General features: G+C 41.2%; 1 protein-coding gene across 7 annotated transcripts in view; it reads left to right on the top strand.

Moving 5' to 3' along the window:
• The window catches only part of ADAMTSL3 (ADAMTS like 3), a 410,509-nt gene extending 392,233 nt beyond the window's left edge, over positions 1–18,276 (top strand). For 6 of the 7 annotated variants that reach the window (XM_061394516.1, XM_061394517.1, XM_061394521.1 and 3 more), the window contains 2 exons: positions 15,094–15,308; positions 16,268–18,276. In XM_061394516.1, the coding sequence (XP_061250500.1) occupies positions 15,094–15,308; positions 16,268–16,374 (322 nt within the window). In that variant the 3' untranslated portion in view covers positions 16,375–18,276. Of the gene's footprint in view, positions 1–15,093; positions 15,326–16,267 lie in introns of all 7 variants that reach the window. The other variant, XM_061394518.1, reaches the window with a different exon arrangement.
• Positions 18,277–18,674: the final 398 nt, after the last annotated feature.

Below are 18,674 nucleotides of genomic sequence, written 5' to 3'. Positions count from 1 at the left end.
CTTATAAATCTTATAATCAGTTTGATGTGACAATATTGCTTAAGGAAACCCTTTGATGGAGTCTTCCCCCTACCTGCTAATCAAAGTATTGCTTCCAACTATGTGTAATACTCTTGCAATTTAGCAGGCACACACACTCTGTTTGAGAAGTTCAGGTTATCAGAATTTTCTCCATCTTATCGTATTTCCAGTGGTGTTTCTCACTCCTTATAGATTATGTGCTTGGATAAGCAGGCTTTTATAGGAACACAAAAACATTCCAATCCAAAGGGATGATTCTGTGAAACCTCAGGAGGGACTATTACTACGAAATGAATAGTCATTAGGGTTGTTTCTCTTCTCATCTCTGCAGAATGTTATTTTTTCTATTTCCCTGGCCCTTATGGCAGAGTACGGCCACTGCTACTCCAGCCTTCATGTTTATATGTCTTGCTCCAGCAACTTCCAAATTCCTGGGAGAAAGACAGTGACAACTAGCTCAGGTTAGGGCCCTCTTCCAGTCATCTTTGGGGATGGGGAGATAGTCTTATGTGATACAAATACATTAGTTCCAGGAGCTCTGCCCTAGAGAACAACAGATATCCCAAAATGGGTCCTCTGAGGTGGCTCACTCTCTAGGGTAAATATCTTTTCAGTAATCAGAGGGCATTCAGCAGGCACATGAAAAGATGCTGAACATCACTAATCCTCAGAGAAATGTATATCAAACCCACTATGAGACATCACCTCACACCTGTCAGAAGGTCTATTGTCAAAAAGACACCAAATAATAAATGTTGGTGAGGATGAGAAAAAAAGGACCCCTTGTACACTATTAGTGGGGTTGTAAATTAGCACAGCCACTATGGAGAACAATATGGAGATTCCTTAAAAACAACTGCCAGATGATCCAGAAATTCCAGCGCTGAGTATAAACCTGAAGAAAATGAAAACACTAATTCAAAAAGATGATGTGCTACTGTATCACACAGGGAACTCTGCTCAGTGTTATGTGGCAGCCTGGATTGGAGAGGAGTTTGGGGTGAATGGATATACGTGTATGTATGGCTGAGTCCCTTTACTGTTCACCTGAAACCATCACAACATTGTTAATTGACTATACTCCAATAAAAAATTCAAAATTTAAAGAAAAAATATATGCACCCCAATTTTCATAGCAGCATTATTTGTAATAGCCAGGATGTGGAAACAACCTAAGTAGCTATCAACAAGTGAATGAATAAAGAGAAGTTGTGGTGTGTGTTTGTGTGTGTATATGAATGGTATACAATGAAATGGTATTCTACCATAAAAAAAGAAATTTTGCCATTTGCAACATCTTGGATAGACCTGGAGTGTACGTATGCTTAGTAAAGCAAGTCAGACAGAGAAAGAGAGATACCATATAATATCACTTATATGTGGAATCTAAGAAATGAAACACATGAATGTCTAAAACAGAAACAGTCTCATAGACACAGAAACAAGCTAGTGGTTACCAAACAGGGAAAGAGGTGAAGGAAGGGCAAGATAGGAGTAGGAGGTTTAAGAGGTGTCAGCTACTAGGTATAAAATAAACAAGATATGAGAGTGTGATATACAGCACAGGGTATATGCTGTGCTGTGCTGTGCTTAGTCACTCAGTTGTGTCCAACTCTGCAACCCTATGGACTGTAGCCTGCCAGACTCCTCTGTCCATGGGATTCTCCAGGCAAGAATACTGAAGTGAGTTGCAATTCCCTTCTCCAGGGGATCTTCCCAACCCAGGGCTCAAACCCAGGTCTCCTGCTTTGCAGGCAGATTCTTTACTATGTGAATCACCAGGGAAGCCCTTGTTGTACATTTGAAACTGACATAATATTGCAAATCACTGATACTTCATTTAAAAAAATTAAGTACCTACTATGTAGGGTAGTTGTGAAGAATAAATGGGTCAGTCTGTGGGAAAGTATTTGGAAAGTTCTCTGGCACATGGTTATACACATAAATATACACACACAGTGGACCCTTTCTGACAACAACAAAGGCAGAGGTCCATTAACTTTCTGATCTGCTTTAAAGGGCAAAGCAACTAAAGGCAGATCCTTCTTCCCAAAAGGTCTCACTACCAAAGTGGAATCATATATGTCTTCTTCTCGAGAGCAGACCCATAGCTTTGGTAAGTGTTCCCTGGGGTCCATGGTGCCCACAGAGCGAGCGCTGCTGTCAGCACAAGAGGAGCAGGTGGCCTCCCAGACTGTGACGTTCCCCGAGGGCAGCAAGAAGCCACCGGCCCAGCTAAGAAGTGAGCTGGTCCAGCGTCCGAGTGATGGTGTGTCCTCAGTGGAAGCACAGGCACTTCCCATAATGGGCACGAGGGCTCACCTACAGGTTCATACTCATACCAGAATATATTTCAAGTGCTTATACAGACAGAACTTAGTTTGTTAACAAATGTATCACTGTCCTCTTCCTCACCTGAACCGACTGCTCCAACTCCTCCAGAGAGTGGGGTTTTTTCCCTCCCAAAGTCATTTTTTTTATTTATATTTTTATTGAAGGATAATTGCTTTACAGAATTTTGTTATTTTCTGTCAAACGTCAACCATAAGTATACATATATCCCCTCCCTTTTGAACCTCCCTCCCATCTCCTGCCTTATCTCATCACTCTAGGTTGATACAGAGCCCCTGTTTGAGTTTCCTGAGCCATAAGGCAAATTCCTCTTGGCTATCTATTTTACATATGGTAATGTAAGTTTCCATGTTACTCTCTCCATACGTCTCACCCTCTCCTTCCCTTTCCCCATGTCCATAAGTCTGTTCTCTGTCTGTTTCTGCATTGCTACCCTGTAAATAAGTTCTTCAGTACCATTTTTCTAGATTCCGTATATATGCATTAGAATATGATATTTACCTTTCTCTTTCTGACTTACTTCACTCTGTATTATAGGTTCTAGATTTATCCACCTCATCAGAACTGACTCAAATGCATTCTTTTTATGGCTGAGTAATATTCCATTGTGTATATGCACCAGAACTTCTTTATCCATTCTTCTGTTGATGGACATCTAGGTTGCTTCCGTGTTCTAGCTATTGTAAATAGTGCTGCAATGAACAATGGGATACATGTGTCTTTTTCAATTTTGGTTTCCTCAGGGTATATGCCAAGAAGTGGGATTGCTGGGTCATATGGTAGTTTTATTCCTAGTTTTTTAAGGAATCTCCATACTGTCTTCCATAGTGGCTGTATCAATTTACATTCCCACCAACAGTGCAAGAAGGTTCCCTTTTCTCCACACCCTCTTCAGCATTTATTGTTTGCAGACTTTTTGATAGTGGCCATTCTGACTGATGAGAAGTGATGTCTCATTGTAGCTTTGCTTTGCATTTCTCTAATAATGAGCGATGTTGAGCATCTTTTCATGTGTTTGTTAGCCATATGTATGTCTTCTTTGGAGAAATGTCTTGTTTAGGTCTTTTTCCCACTTTTTGATTGGATTGTTTGTTTTTCTGGCATTGAGTGTATGAGCTGCTTGTATATTTTGGAAATTAATCCTTTGTCAGTTGTTTCATTTGCTATTATTTTCTCCCATTCTGAGGGATGTCTTTTCACCTTGCTTATAGTTTCCTTTGCTATGCAAAAGCTTTTAAGTTTAATCAGGTTCCACTTGTTTACTTTTGTTTTTATTTTTGTTACTCTAGGAGGTGGGTCATAGAGGATGTTGCTTTGATTTATGTCATTGAGTGTTCTGCCTATGTTTCCCTCTAAGCGTTTTATAGTTTCTGGCCTTATATTTAGGTCTTTAATCCATTTTGAGTTTATCTTGTGTATGGTGTTAAGAATTGTTCTAATTTCATTATTTTACATGTAGCTGTCCAGTTTTCCCAGCACCATTTATTGAAGAGGCTGTCTTTGCCCCATTGTATATTCTTGCCTCCTTTGTCAAAAATAAGGTACCCATAGGTGCATGGGTTTATTTCTGCGCTTTCTATCTTGTTCCATTGGTCTATAATTCTGTTTTTGTGCCAGTACCATACTGTCTTGATGACTGTAGCTTTGTAGTATAATCTGAAGTCAAAAAGGTTGATTCCTCCAGCTCAATTCTTCTTTCTCAAGACTGCTTTGGCTATTTAGGGTCCTTTGTGTTTCCATATGAACTGTGAAATTTTTTGTTCTAGTTCTGTGAAAATTGCCATTGGTAATTTGATAAGGATCACATTGAATCTGTAGATTGTATTTGGTAGTATAGTCATTTTCACAATATTGATCCTTACTACCCAGGAACATGGAATATCTCTCCATCTATTTATGTCATCTTTTATTTCTTTCATTGGTGTCTTATAATTTTCTGTGTACAGTTCTTTTGTCTCCTTAGGTAAGTTTATTCCTAGATATTTTATTTTTTTTGTTGCAATGGTGAATGGGATTGATTCCTTAATTTCTCTTTCTGATTCTTCATTGTTAGTGTATAGAAATGCAAGTGATTTCTGTGTATTGATTTTGTATCCTGCAACTTTGCTAAATTCACTGATTAGCTCTAATAATTTTCTGATACTATCTTTAGGGTTTTCTATGTACAGTGTCATGTCACCTGCAAACATTGAGAGCTTTACTTCTTCTTTTCTAATCTAGATTTGTTTTATTTCTTTTTCTTCTCTGATTTCTGTAGCTAGGACTTCCAGAACTATGTTGAATAATAGTAGTGAAAGTGGACATCCTTGTCTTGCTCCTAATGTCAGGGGAAATGCTTTCAGGTTTTCACCATTGAGAATAATGTTTGCTGTAGGCTTATCATATATGGCCTTTACTATGTTAAGGTAAGTTCCTTCTATGCCCATTTTTTGAAGAGTTTTAGTCATAAATTGGTGCTGAATTTGGTCAAAGGCTTTTTCTGCATCTATTGAGATGATATGGTTTTATCTTTCAATTTGTAATATGGTGTATCACATTGATTGATCTGCTTATATTGAAGAATCCTTCCATTACTGGAATAAAACTAACTTGATCATGGTGCATGAGCTTTTTGATGTATTGCTGAATTCTGTTTGCTAAAATTTTGTTGAGGATTTTTGCATCTATGATCATCAGTGATATTGGCCTGTAGTTTTCTTTTTTTCTGTTGTCTTTGTCTGGGTTTGGTATCAGGGTGATGGTGGCCTCATAGAAAGAGTTTGGAAGTGTTCCTTCCTCTGCAATTTTTTGAAAGAGTTTTAGACAGTTAGGCATTATCTCTTCTCTAATCCAACAACACATTAAAAAGATCATACACCATGACCAAGTGGGCTTTATCCCAGGGATGCAAGGATTCTTCAATATCTGCAAATCAATCAATGTAATACACCACATTAACAAATTGAAAAATAAAAGCCATATGATTATCTCAATAGATGTAGAGAAAGCCTTTGACAAAATTCAACATCCATTTATGATAAAAACTTTCCGGAAAGCAGGAATAGAAGGAACATACCTCAACATAATAAATGCTATATATGAAAACCCACAGCAAACATTATCCTCAATGGTGAAAAATTGAAAGCATTTCCCCTAAAGTCAGGAACAAGACAAAGATGCCCGGTTTCACCACTACTATTCAACATAGTTTTGGAAGTTTTGGCCACAGCAATCAGAGCAGAAAAAGAAATAAAAGGAATTCAAATTGGAAAAGAAGAAGTAAAACTCTCACTGTTTGCAGATGACATGATCCTCTACATAGAAAACCCTAAAGACTCCACCAGAAAATTACTAGAGCTAATCAATGAATATAGTAAAGTTGCAGGACATAAAATCAACACACAGAAACCCCTTGCATTCCTATACACTAATAATGAGAAAATAGAAAGAGAAATTAAGGAAACAATTCCATTCACCACTGCAACGAAAATAACAAAATACTTAGGAATATATCTACCTAAAGAAACTAAAGACCTATATACAGAAAACTATAAAACTCTGGTGAAAGAAATCAGAGAGGACACTAATAGATGGAGAAATGTACCATATTCATGAATCAGAAGAATAAATATAGTGAAAATGAGTATACTACCCAAAGCAATCTATAGATTCAATGCAATCCCTATCAAGTTACCAATGGTATTCTTCACAGAGCTGGAACAAATAATTTCACAATTTGTATGGAAATACAAAAAACCTCGAATAGCCCAAGCAATCTTGAGAAAGAAGAATGGAACTGGAGGAATCAACCTGCCTGACTTCAGGCTCTACTACAAAGCCACAGTCATCAAGACAGTATGGTACTAGCACAAGACAGAAATATAGATCAATGGAACAAAATAGAAAGCCCAGAGATAAATCCACACACCTATGGACACCTTATCTTTGACAAAGGAGGCAAGAATATACAATGGAGAAAAGACAATCTCTTTAACAAGTGGTGCTGGGAAAACTGGGCAACCACTTGTAAAAGAATGAAACTAGAACACTTTCTAACACCATACACAAAAATAAACTCAAAATGGATTAAAGATCTAAACGTAAGACCAGAAACTATAAAACTCCGAGAGGAGAACATAGGCAAAACACTCTCTGACATAAATCACAGCAGGATCCTCTATGACCCACCTCCCAGAATATTGGAAATAAAAGCAAAAATAAATAGGACCTAATTAAACTTAAAAGCTTCTGCACAACAAAGGAAACTATAAGCAAGGTGAAAAGACAGCCTTCAGAATGGGAGAAAATAATAGCAAATGAAGCAACTGACAAACAACTAATCTCAAAAATATACAAGCAACTCCTGCAGCTCAGTTCCAGAAAAATAAATGACCCAATCAAAAAATGGGCCAAAGAACTAAATAGACAATTCTCCAAAGAAGACATACAGATGGCTAACAAACACATGAAAAGATGCTCAACATCACTCATTATCAGAGAAATGCAAATCAAAACCACAATGAGGTACCATTTCACGCCAGTCAGAGTGGCTGCGATCCAAAAGTCTACAAGCAATAAATGCTGGAGAGGGTGTAGAGAAAAGGGAACCCTCTTACACTGTTGGTGGGAATGCAAACTAGTACAGCCACTATGGGGAACAGTGTGGAGATTCCTTAAAAAACTACCATATGACCCAGCAATCCCAGTGCTGGGCATACACACCGAGGAAACCAGAATTGAAAGAGACATGTGTACCCCAATGTTCATTATAGCACTGTTTATAATAGCCAGGACATGGAAGCAACCTAGATGTCCATCAGCAGATGAATGGATAAGAAAGCACTGGTACATATACACAATGGAGTATTACTCAGCCATTAAAAAGAATACATTTGAATCAGTTCTAATGAGATGGATGAAACTGGAGCCTATTATACAGACTGAAGTAAGCCAGAAAGAAAAACACCAATACAGTATACTAATGCATACATATGGAATTTAGAAAGATGGTAACGATAACCCTGTATACGAGACAGCAAAAGAGACACAGATGTATAGAACAGTCTTTTGGACTCTGTGGGAGAGGGAGGGGGTGGGATGGTTTGGGAGAATGGCATTGAAACATGTATAAGATCATATATGAAACAAATCGCCAGCCCAAGTTTGATGCATGATACTGGCTGCTTGGGGCTGGTGCACAGGGACGACCCAGAGGGATGGTATGGGGAGGGAGGAGGGAGGGGGGTTCGGGATGGGGAATGCGTGTATACCTGTGGCGGATTCATGTTGATGTACAGCAAAACCAATACAATATTGTAAAGTAATTAACCTCCAATTAAAATAAATTTATATTTAAAAAAAATAAAAAATAAAAGAACTCCAAGGGGAAAAAAAATAATAAATGTTTGATAGAATTCTCCTGTGAATCTATCTGGTCCTGGACTTTTGTTTTTTGGGAGGTTTTTGATCATATCTTCAATTTCAGTGCTTGTAATTGGGTTGTTCATAATTTTTGTTTCTTCCTGGTTCAGTCTTAGAAGATTGAACTTTTCTAAGAATCTGTCCATTTCTTCCAGGTTATCTATTTTATTGCCATATAGTTGTTCATAATAGTCTCTTATAATCCTTTGTATTTTTGCATTGTCTGTTGTAACCTCTCCTTTTTCATTTCTAGTTTTGTTGATTTGATTCTCCTCTCTTTTTTCTTGATGAATCTGGGTAAAGGCTTGTCAATTTTATCTTCTCAAAGAACCATCTTTTAGTTTTATTAATCTTTACTATTGTTTCTTTTATTTCTTTTTCATTTATTTCTGCTCAGATCTTTATGATTTCTTTCCTTCTACTAATTTTGGGGGTTTTTTGTTCTTCTTTTTCAGTTTCTTTTAGGTATAAATTTAGGTTGTATATTTGATGTTTCTCTTGTTTCTTGAGGTAGGATTTTATTGGTATAAACTTCCCTCTTAGAACTACTTTTGCTGTATCCCATAGGTTTTGAGTTGTCATGTTTTCACTGTCATTTGTTTCTAGAAATTTTTTGATTTCCCTTTTGATTTCATCAGTAACCTGTTGGGTTTTTAGAAACGTGTTGTTTAATCTCCATGTGTTTGTGTTTCTTACAAAATGTTTTCTTGTAATTGATATCTAGTCTCATAGCATTGTGGTTGGAGAAGATGCTTGATACAATTTCAGTTTTCTTAAATTTACTGAGGTTTGATTTGTGACCCAAAATGTGTCTATCCTGGAGAATATTCCATGTGCACTTGAGAGGAAGGTGTATCCTTCTGCATTTGGATGGAATGTCTGAAGTTATCAATGAGATCCATCTCATCTAATGTATCATTTAAGACTTGTGTTTCCTTATTAATTTTCTGTTTTGATGATCTATCCTTTGGTGTGAATGGGGTGTTAAAGTTTCCTACTATTATTATGTTACTGTCAATTTCTTCTTTGTGTCCGTTAGTGTTTGTCTTATGTACTGAGGTGCTCCTATGTTGGGTGCATAGATATTTACAATTGTTACATCTTCCTCTTGGATTGATCCCTTGATCATTATGTAGTGTCCTTCCTTATCTCTTGTAATCTTCTTTATTTTAAGGTCTATTTTGTCCAATATGAAGATTGCTACTCCAGCTTTCTTGTGCTTGCCATTTGCATGGAATATATTTTTCCATCCTCTCACTTTCAGTCTATATGTGTCTTTAGGTCTGAAGTTTCTTGTAGACAGCATATATATGGGTCTTGTTTTTGTATCCATTCAGCCAGTCTGTGTCTTTTGGTTGGAGCATTTAATCTGTTTACGTTTAAAGTAATTATTGATATATATGTTCCCATTGCCATTTTCTTAATTGTTTGGGGTTGATTTTGTAGATCTTTTTTTCTTCTCTTGTATTTCTTGACTATATAAGCCCCTTTAACGTTTGTTGTAAAGATGGTTTGGTGGTACTGAATTCTCTTAACTTTTGCTTGTCTGAAAAGCATTTTATTTCTCCATTAATTTTGAATGAGATCCTTGTCAGGTACAGTAATCTTGGCTGTAGATTTTTTCCGTTCAGTACTTTAAATATATCCTGCCATTCCCTTCTGGCCTGCAGAGTTTCTGCTGAAAGATCAGCTGTTAAGTGTATGGCGTTTCCCTTGTATGTTACTTGTTGCTTCTCCCTTGCTGCTTTTAATATTCTTTCTTTGTGTTTAGTCTTTGTTAGTTTGATTAGTATGTGTCTAGGCGTGTTTCTCCTTGGGTTTATCCTGTATGGGACTCTTTGTGCCTCTTGGACTTGATTGACTATTTCCTTTTCCATTTTGGGGACGTTTTCAACTATAATCTCTTCAAAAATCTTCTTATACCCTTTCTTTTTCTCTTCTTCTTCTGGGACCCCTATAATTCTAATGGTGTGTTTGATATTGTCCCAGAGGTCTCTGAAACTATCCTCAGTTCTTTTCATTTTTACTTTATTCTGCTCTTCAGAAGTTATTTCCACCATTTTATCTTCTAGCTCACTGATTTGTTCTGCTTCAGAAATCTATTGATTCCGTCTAGAGTATTTTTAATTTCAGTAATTGTGTTGTTTGTCTCTGTATGTTTATTCTTTAATTCTTCTAGATCTTTGTTAATTGATTCTTGCATTTTCTCCATTCTACTTTCAAGGTTTTTGATCATCTTTACTATCATTATTTTTAAATTATTTTTCAGGTAGTTTACCTATTTCATCTTCATTTATTTGGACTTCTGTGTTTCTAGTTTGTTCCTTCATTTATGTAGTATTTCTCTGCCTTTTCATTATTTTTTTAACTTATTATGTTTGAGGCCTCCTTTTCCCACACTTCAAAGTTGAATTGTTTCTTCCTTTTTGTGTCTGCCCTCCTAAGGTGGGTCCAGTGGTTTGTGTAAGCTTCCTATAGGGTGAGATTTGTGCTGAGTTATTTGTTTGTTTTTCCTCTGATGGGCAAGGCAAGCAAGTGAGGTGGTAATCCTGTCTGCTGATGACTGGATTTGTATTTTTGTTTTGTTTGTTGTTTAGATGAGGTGAACAACCTCATCTGGTGGTTGGGTGATGCCAGGTCTTGTATTCAAATGGTTTCCTTTGTGTGAGTTCTCACCGTTTGATACCCCCTAGGTTTAGTTCTCTGTTAGTCTAGAGTCTTGGAGTTAGTGCTCCCACTCCAAAGGCTCAGGGCTTGATCTCTGGTCAGGAATGAAGATTCCACAAGTGGTTTGTTATGGCATTAAGTGAAATTAAAACAAATATCCAAAAATGAGAAACCAAAGATGTATCCCGGACAAACTGCAGTTACAAAATCAGGCAAATAATAATGAAAATAATGGAATATACACATATACATATACACCCATGACCAAAATCAAAACCGTCCAACAAAAATAAAGTACAATAGATTGATCTGGCAAACAAAGGAAACCAAAATTTATATCTACAAGTTAAGAACAAAACTAACTAAAGCACAAACTGGAAAACTAAACTAAAGCAAGGTGCCAACTGGAGAATAAAGCAATGAAAATAAAGCTAACAAAATGTTGAGAGGAAAGGAAAGAAAGAAAAGAAAGAAAGAATAGATTTGCAAAGTTAAATAGAGGTAGATGTAGAAGATTTATATACATTAAAGATTAACTGCAAGGGGCAAAGAACAGTAGGAAAAGCAAATGAATAAATGTAGAAAAATAATAATAGGTTTAAAAAATTAAAATTAAAAAAGAGAAAAGACGCAAAAGAAAAAAAAAAAAAAAGGAAAGCTCCACAGAACTGCAAAAGCCCAACATAGAGGCAGAGGTTTATAACAGCTATAAAATATGTGACTGAGAAAAAAAAAAAAAAACCCTCGAAAGCTTAATTAGATTTCATAGTGCCAATAAAATCGACAACTACAACAGAGGGGGGGGGGAATGAAAAGAGAAAAAATCCAAAAGAATTGACAGAAAAAGTCAAAACATGAGTTTTTCTTGAGTCCCTGCTGTCAGAGTCCTTTCCTGCACTGGGAGTCACAGTCCGCCTCACCTCCCTAGGATGCCTTCCAACATTGTGCCGATCTCTGGACCTGCTGTGAGGGCAGCTCAGATTCTAATCTGGTCCTTCTCCTATGTGTTCTTGCCTCCAGTGTCCACAGCTGTCAAAACTAGTGCGTTTTCTTTTGTAGGAGCTCTCAGTGATCTTTTATATATTCCATAGACACAGAATCTGCCTAGTTGTGTGGATTTAATCTGCAACTTGTACAGCTGGTGGGAAGGCTTTGAGTCTTCTCCCTTAGCCACACTGCCCCTGGGTTTCAATGGTAGTTTTATTGCCACCTCTGCATGTGGGTCGTCCACTGGGGTTTGCTCCTGAGGCTGCTGTGGAGGAGTTGGGTCTGCCCCAGTGAGGGCCAGAGGTGTGGAGGTGGTGCAGCTGCTTGGGTTGCAGGGGTTCTGACAGCACCAGGTACTCAAGGGAGTTGGCAGCTAGGGCAGCAGGAAATATAGTGCTCTAGAAGGGTATTGCAACCAGTATTGGCCAGTACGCTCTAGATTCTTGCCTGGAGAACCCCGCCTCCCTGACAGAGTAGCCTGGCAGGCCACAGTTCACAGGGTCGCAAAGAGTTGGACACGACCGAAGCGATCCTGTGTGCATAGACACAAGAGTTTTTCTGCCTGTGGCAGCTCTGTCCCAGTGAGAGTTGAGCGTGAAGGTGGTGCAGCAACTTGGCTTGTGGGGACCCTGGTGGTGCCAGGTGTGCAGGGACACGGACTGCCTCTGCCACAGGAGATATGGCCCTATCAGAATCTTTTTTCAAGCCTCTTGTAGCTGGCAATCAGAAGGGCTCTTTGGCCAGTCTTTCTCTGTGCTCTGCTTGTTCAGGCACTTAGATGGCTCCCTTGCCCGGGGTGCTTCTCTGTTGTTCAACAGGTCAGGCACATAGAGGAACCCCCCTAGCTGGGGTCCTACTGTGTAGATTGGCACACCAGACACTTAAAGGGGCACCCTGGCTGGGGTCCTACACTGTAGTTCAGCGTGTCAGGCATTTGACAGGCCAGTCTCTCTATTATTCAGCTGCTGATGCTGGTGTGTGGGGAGAGAGAGGCTATGGTGATGGTTCCATCCTCTGTGCATGACTCAGCAGTATCGCCTTGCTTCCATGGCTGCCTGGCTTTCCTCCACAGCCATTTCCCACCACAATCTCCTCCCTCACCTCCCCTCACTCCATGTCTCCACAATCAACAGCAGCCCTCGCCCTGGGATTGCTCCACAATCCCTAAACTCCAGCTTCCAGCCTCTGCGTCTTCTAGGGGACCTGCATCCCTGTCTGGGGTATGTATGGCTGTGGCAAGGACTGTCTGATTCTCATTCCATTTAGGCTGCCACAGATCAGCTGTTTCACTCACAACCTTAAACGTTTCTCCTCTGACTCAAACAGTTGCCCCGATGTGGGGCTGGGACCCCTGCCCCCTGCTTCATTTCCCCCACCTGCTAAGGGCAGGTAAGGGTAGGTCCAGTCTTACTAACTGTAAGGTCCGGAGTTAGAGTAGGCGAGGTTCAGAAAAAGAACGAGACTGGCACTCTACGGGAACAGATCACCTTTAATGAGGCCAGAAGGGGCAGCAGTCAGATTAGCGAGCTGCTGCCACTCCAGTACTCTCGCCTGGAAAATCCCATGGATGGAGGAGCCTGGTAGGCTGCAGTCCATGAGGTCGCTAAGAGTCGGACATGACTGAGCGACTTCACTTTCACTTTTCACTTTCATGCCTTGGAGAAGGAAATGGCAACCCACTCCAGTGTTCTTGCCTGGAAAATCCCAGGGACAGAGGAGCCTGGTAGGAGGCCGTCTGTGGGGTCGCACAGAGTTGGACACGACTGAAGCGACTTAGCAGCAGCAGCATAGAACTTGTGGAGAAGGAGTTGGCAACCCACTCCAGTATTCTTGCCTAGAGAATCCCAGCGACAGAGGAGCCTGGTGGGCTGCCGTCTGTGGGGTCGCACAGAGTCAGACACGACTGAAGCGACTTAGCGTGCATGAATGCACTTATCTAAGAAAAGAGTAAGTATATATAGGCATGTATGTAGAAAGCTACTGTCTTAAGGGGGCCTGTTCTTCTCCAAGGTTGCTGGGAGTAGTTATCTCTTAAACAGCTGGGGCAAGGAGTTCTGGAGATCGGCCAGAGGCTGGGCCAGCTTGGAGCTGGGTGTAATCAACCTAATGTCTATTTTTCATTTGGGTAAGAGAGTTCTTTGTTTTGCCTAGAATGGTGGGGAGGACCTGCAGGGGAGTTTTAACTCCAGGCTACCTTGAGCCATGCAACTTTCCTTCACTAACACTCCAGTTTTTTCCCCCTAGTTTCTTCATCTTACTGAGTTTTGCATGGTTCTAAAATTTGTATGCAGGTCAGGAAGCAACAGTTAAAACTGGACATGAAACAACAGACTGGTTCCAAATAGGAAAAGGAGTACATCAAGGCTGTATATTGTCACCCTGTTTATTTAACTTATATGCAGAATTTAACTTATCATGCGAAATGCTGGGCTGGAAGAAGCACAAGCTGGAATCAAGATTGCCGGGAGAAATATCAATAACCTCAGATATGCAGATGACACCACCCTTATGGCAGAAAGTGAAGAGGAACTAAAAGCCTCTTGATGAAGGTGAAAGAGGAGAGTGAAAAAGTTGGCTTAAAACTCAACATTCAGAAAACAAAGATCATGGCATCTGGTCCCATCAGTTCATGGGAAATAGATGGGGGAACAGTGGAAACAGTGTCAGACTTTATTTTTTTGGGCTCCAAAATCACTGCAGATGGTGACTGCAGCCATGAAATTAAAAGACACTTACTCCTCAGAAGAAAAGTTATGAACAACCTAGATAGCATATTGAAAAGCAGAGACATTACTTTGCTAACAAAGGTCCGTCTAGTCAAGGCTATGGTTTTTCCAGTGGTCATGTATTGATATGAGAGTTGGACTCTGAAGAAGGCTGAGTGCCAAAGAATTGATGCTTTTGAACTGTGGTGTTGGAGAAGACTTTTGAGAGTCCCTTGGACTGCAAGGAGATCCAACCAGTCCATTCTGAAGGAGATCAGCCCTGGGTGTTCTTTGGAAGGAATGATGCTAAAGCTGAAACTCCAGTACTTTGGCCACCTCATGTGAAGAGTTGACTCATTGGAAAAGACTCTGATGCTGGGAGGGATTGGGGGCAGGAGGAGAAGGGGATGACAGAGGATGAGATGGCTGGATGGCATCACTGACTCAATGGACGTGAGTCTAAGTGAACTCTGGGAGTTGGTGATGGACAGGGAGGCCTGGCGTGCTGCGATTCATGGGGTCTCAAAGAGTCGGACACGCCTGAGCGACTGAACTGAACTCAGCTGATATATTCTTTTCCTCTTGTCAGGTACTCCTGTCCACTCTCAGCTGGTGTTCTGAAGGCACTTTTGTGTCTGAAGGTGTATTCCTGATGTATCCATGGAGATGTACTCCATGCCCACCTATTCCTCTGCCATTTTGTTCTCTCTGGAGAGTGATCTTTTGGGGCGCAGGCCTTGAGTGGGTGTTGGAGGCTCACGGAAACATGTGCTTTGATTGCCTTCATTAAGGTCCGGATTCCTCCACCTCTTTGCTTAGTCCGCCAGGAACAGTGCCAATCAGTGAATAAGGTCCTAACTGTCAGACCTTTCATACACTGAAAAGATGGTACAGTGAAAGAGTTGATCCCAGGCTTCTCCCATTTTCCATTGTTTTGTTTGTTTGTTTGTTTTCATCACAGACCCATCGTTCAGAAGAACTGCTTGCTGGGAGCTTGTGATGCGTGTTGGCGTGCAGGCCCTTGGAAGCCCTGCACCACAGCCTGTGGCCGAGGCTTCCAGTCTCGGAAAGTTGACTGTGTCCACCCAGGGAGCTGCAAGCCGGTGACTAAGACACGCTGTGCACCTGGGAAGAAACCTGCTTCCTGGCAGCACTGCCTGGGGCCTTCCTGTGACAGTACGTACCCCTCACAGGTATCACAGCTGCCCCCAAACCTTGTCCTAACCTGACCTCAGGGAGCCAGGCTTGTCAGGGTATCGTCCACAGGGCCATTCTGAATGGGTGTGGGATCTTGGGATGTTGGGGGAATATCTGCTTTGATGTGGGTGTGGCTCGGTGTTCTTTAGAGAAAAACCAGTTGAGGGAGTAGGGTGGCCACACCGATCACCTCTCCACAGAATCCCTCCTGCCTGGAGACTCAGCCCCTCTGCCAGGGCTTCCCTGGATGGGGTTGGGCAGGCATGCCAGTGTCCTGAAGTTCTATGTGAAATGGAATCATGTACGTATTTTTCTAGAAAGCAGGTCCATAGCTTTCCCAGGGTCCATGATGCCCCCAAAGCTAGTGAGAGGAGCAGGTGGCCTGAGGAATCTGAAGTCCCCACAGGGCAGCGAGAAGCCACCTGGCCCAGCTAAGAAGTGGGTCCAGGGCCCTTTTTAAAAAAAATGTTATTTATCTATTATTTTTGGCTGCACTGGGTCTTCGTTGCTGCACAGGCTTTTTCTCTGTAGCTGTGATGAGTTGGACCTACTCTCCAGTTGCAGTGCACAGACTTCTCATTGAAATATCTTCTCTTGTTTCGGAGCATGGGCTCTAGGGTGTGGGGGCTCAGTGGTTGTCGCTCCCATCACTAGAGCATAGACCCATGTGGTTCACAGGCTTAGTTACCCCATGGCATGTGGGATCTTCCCAGACCAGGGATTGAACCCTGTATCTCCTGCATTGTCAGGCAGATTCTCATCCACTGAGCCACCAGGGAAGCCCTCAGGGCACTTCTGACTCTAGTGCAGAGCAATGACCCTAACCCAAGCCTAGTTACTTTGCTTCACTCTGATCTCGGTTTCTACTTTTCATAAAACTCTAGGTCTCTAATGAGCTCCATGTTAAATGGATATGTATATATATATATATTTTTCAGGAGACTGCACAGACACAACTCACTACTGTACGTTTGTAAAGCATCTTCATTTGTGTTCGCTAGACCACTACAAACGAAGGTGCTGTCAGTCGTGTCAAGAAGGATAAAACTTTGTGGGGGTCATTATGCTGCTGTGAAGGTAAAACAAAAATGTAAAACTCTTTTTTCCCCCATGTAGCTTGATCCAAAACATGTGTAATACTTCTCTAAAAGTCTCTTGATTCTACGATCAAACCAAAGTCGATGCAAAATCACCACTGTTAACATTGGATGCTGTCATGTCCCCATGACTGGTTTTTAATTCCAACTCTTTTAAGTGATATATTCCAGGACTAACATAAAATCCCGTAAGTAGCAGGCACGCCTTTGCACTTGAGACCTCGGGAGACCCCCAAGGTCACCAGTGCACTGTCACTGGCTGCCTCTTCCTGTTGTTTGTAGACAAGCACAGAGTGGGACATCCTGAAGACTTGGCAAACACAGCAGCTGGTGGCTTCTCTCAGTTCTAGGGTTGCAGCAGGTTGATAAGGCATCTACGTTTTAGAAGCTCTGGCCACTAGTCGTTAAGATGTTGGCTCTGATGGCATTTCTATGGATTATAACGTGTCATCTGTGAGAGAGAGTCACTCTGGACAGGCTTGTAACCCTGACTGACCCAGAGGTCCTGGGGGGAATGGCACCTTGTCCTCGCTCTTAAGAGAACCTGTGGAAGGAAACACAGAGTAAACGTGGCTGCCGTTTCACAACTGTGGAAGGAAATGTGTGAGCAAATGAGGGATCTTAGAATTCAAAGGAGAGGGGAAGTCCACCTTGTCTACTGATTTTGAAGTATATTCAAAGCGTCCTTTTAAGAGCTGTGAATGAGACTTTTCTAAGCACTATTCTCTTGCACACAAACAGAAAATCAAAGTCTTATAAGACCTAATTTATGCAGAAAGTAATATTCCTAAGGATTTTTATTTTGGAAAAATTGTAAGAAAGTAATGTAACTACGAAACATGATAGCTGACCAGAGTCATTTATAGTAAATAACTGTTTTAGTTTGAACTGATTTTTCGGTGAATCCAAAGTGAATTAGGGTTGAGCTGTAATGTACAGTTAGGATGAGGGGTTAGAGTTGGGGTTTGGTGAGTAAGTTTAGGGTTGGTTTTAGTTTCAGGGTTGGGTTAGTTGAGAGTGGAAGTTAAGTTGGGGTTGAGGCTGGAGTTGACTTTATGGATTAGGGTTAGGTCAGAGTTGGTGTGGGTTTGGGTTTGGGGTCAGTGATGGTGTCAGGGTGAAGATGAAGTTTGGAGTGAATGTTATTATGTTCTAAAGCTGGGGCTCTTTCCTTCCATCTTACCAGTTACGGCATTAGTTGGCACCCAGCCCCAAATAAGTGGTCATACGTCTTTCTTTGGGGTTACAGCTGCCTGCAGCCTGTGGCAGCAGAGTCTGCTGAGGCAGGTGTGCTGGCCCTAGTCCCTGGTCACACGTAAGTGAACAGTGGGCTCTGGCTTTGGGTGTGTCTAGACAAGCGTGCTGAGTCCCTGCCGTATCCTGAGCACTGCAGCTCTTGTCGTCACTGCAGCCTCACTGACACCAGGATGAGAGCTACTATACTGGAGGGTGTGGCAGTGGGAGTGGGTACAGGGAGGTGACGAGGACACGCCAGCCCCTGAGTTGTTCATCACCAATCACACTTGATTGCTGGAGGTTTTGAGTTAAAAGAGCATTTGTACAATACTCTTTGTATATATTTTTATATGACTTATAGGTGCAATATTTTATTTTGTACAGTATGTAATAAAGATATGGGACATATATTTTTCTTAGCAACAAAATTTCCTATTAAATTTCTTCATCTTTGTAGTTAAAGTGACTATTTTTCATGTGCTGGTGTACCATTTGTCTTTGATATCATTCAAATGACATTGCTGTGTACTGTATTTTACTACTGTTTCTATCACATAAGAGTTCTGTCATGATTCTGACTAGTAATTCAAAAATAAATGTACTTTGATTATTCAGTGGCATGGCCTGGGGTAATGTCACCTTGGCGGCATTTCTGTGGGTCCAGGTGGGCTGGACCCTGGTGGGCTTAGTGCTCTGGGCTGAACTTGGGAGCGTGGGTTACAGGACTCAGAAAAGAACACACAGAGATCCACTCTCACTCCCTTGTCCTGGACGCTTACTTCCTGTGAATCACAGCTGAGAGAATGTCAAGGGGGGAAAGAAGCTCCAAGTGTGCGACCTGGAGCAGGAATGGAGGTGGGTGGTAGGTGGTAAAGCAGCAGCACAGAACTAACACCCATTTGGTTTTGGTGAGTAACCGCTCCCAATACCATCCAGCTCTTATACAGTTGATGGGTTTGAACTGCTTGGGTCCCCTTACACACAGATTTCAATGACTGGTAAATACTACACT

The sequence above is a fragment of the Bos javanicus genome, chromosome 21, assembly GCF_032452875.1.
Source record: "Bos javanicus breed banteng chromosome 21, ARS-OSU_banteng_1.0, whole genome shotgun sequence".
Classification (NCBI taxonomy): Eukaryota; Metazoa; Chordata; class Mammalia; order Artiodactyla; family Bovidae; genus Bos; species Bos javanicus.
The sequence above is the reverse complement of the archived record's forward strand: the minus strand, read 5'-3'. Positions and strand labels throughout refer to the sequence as shown.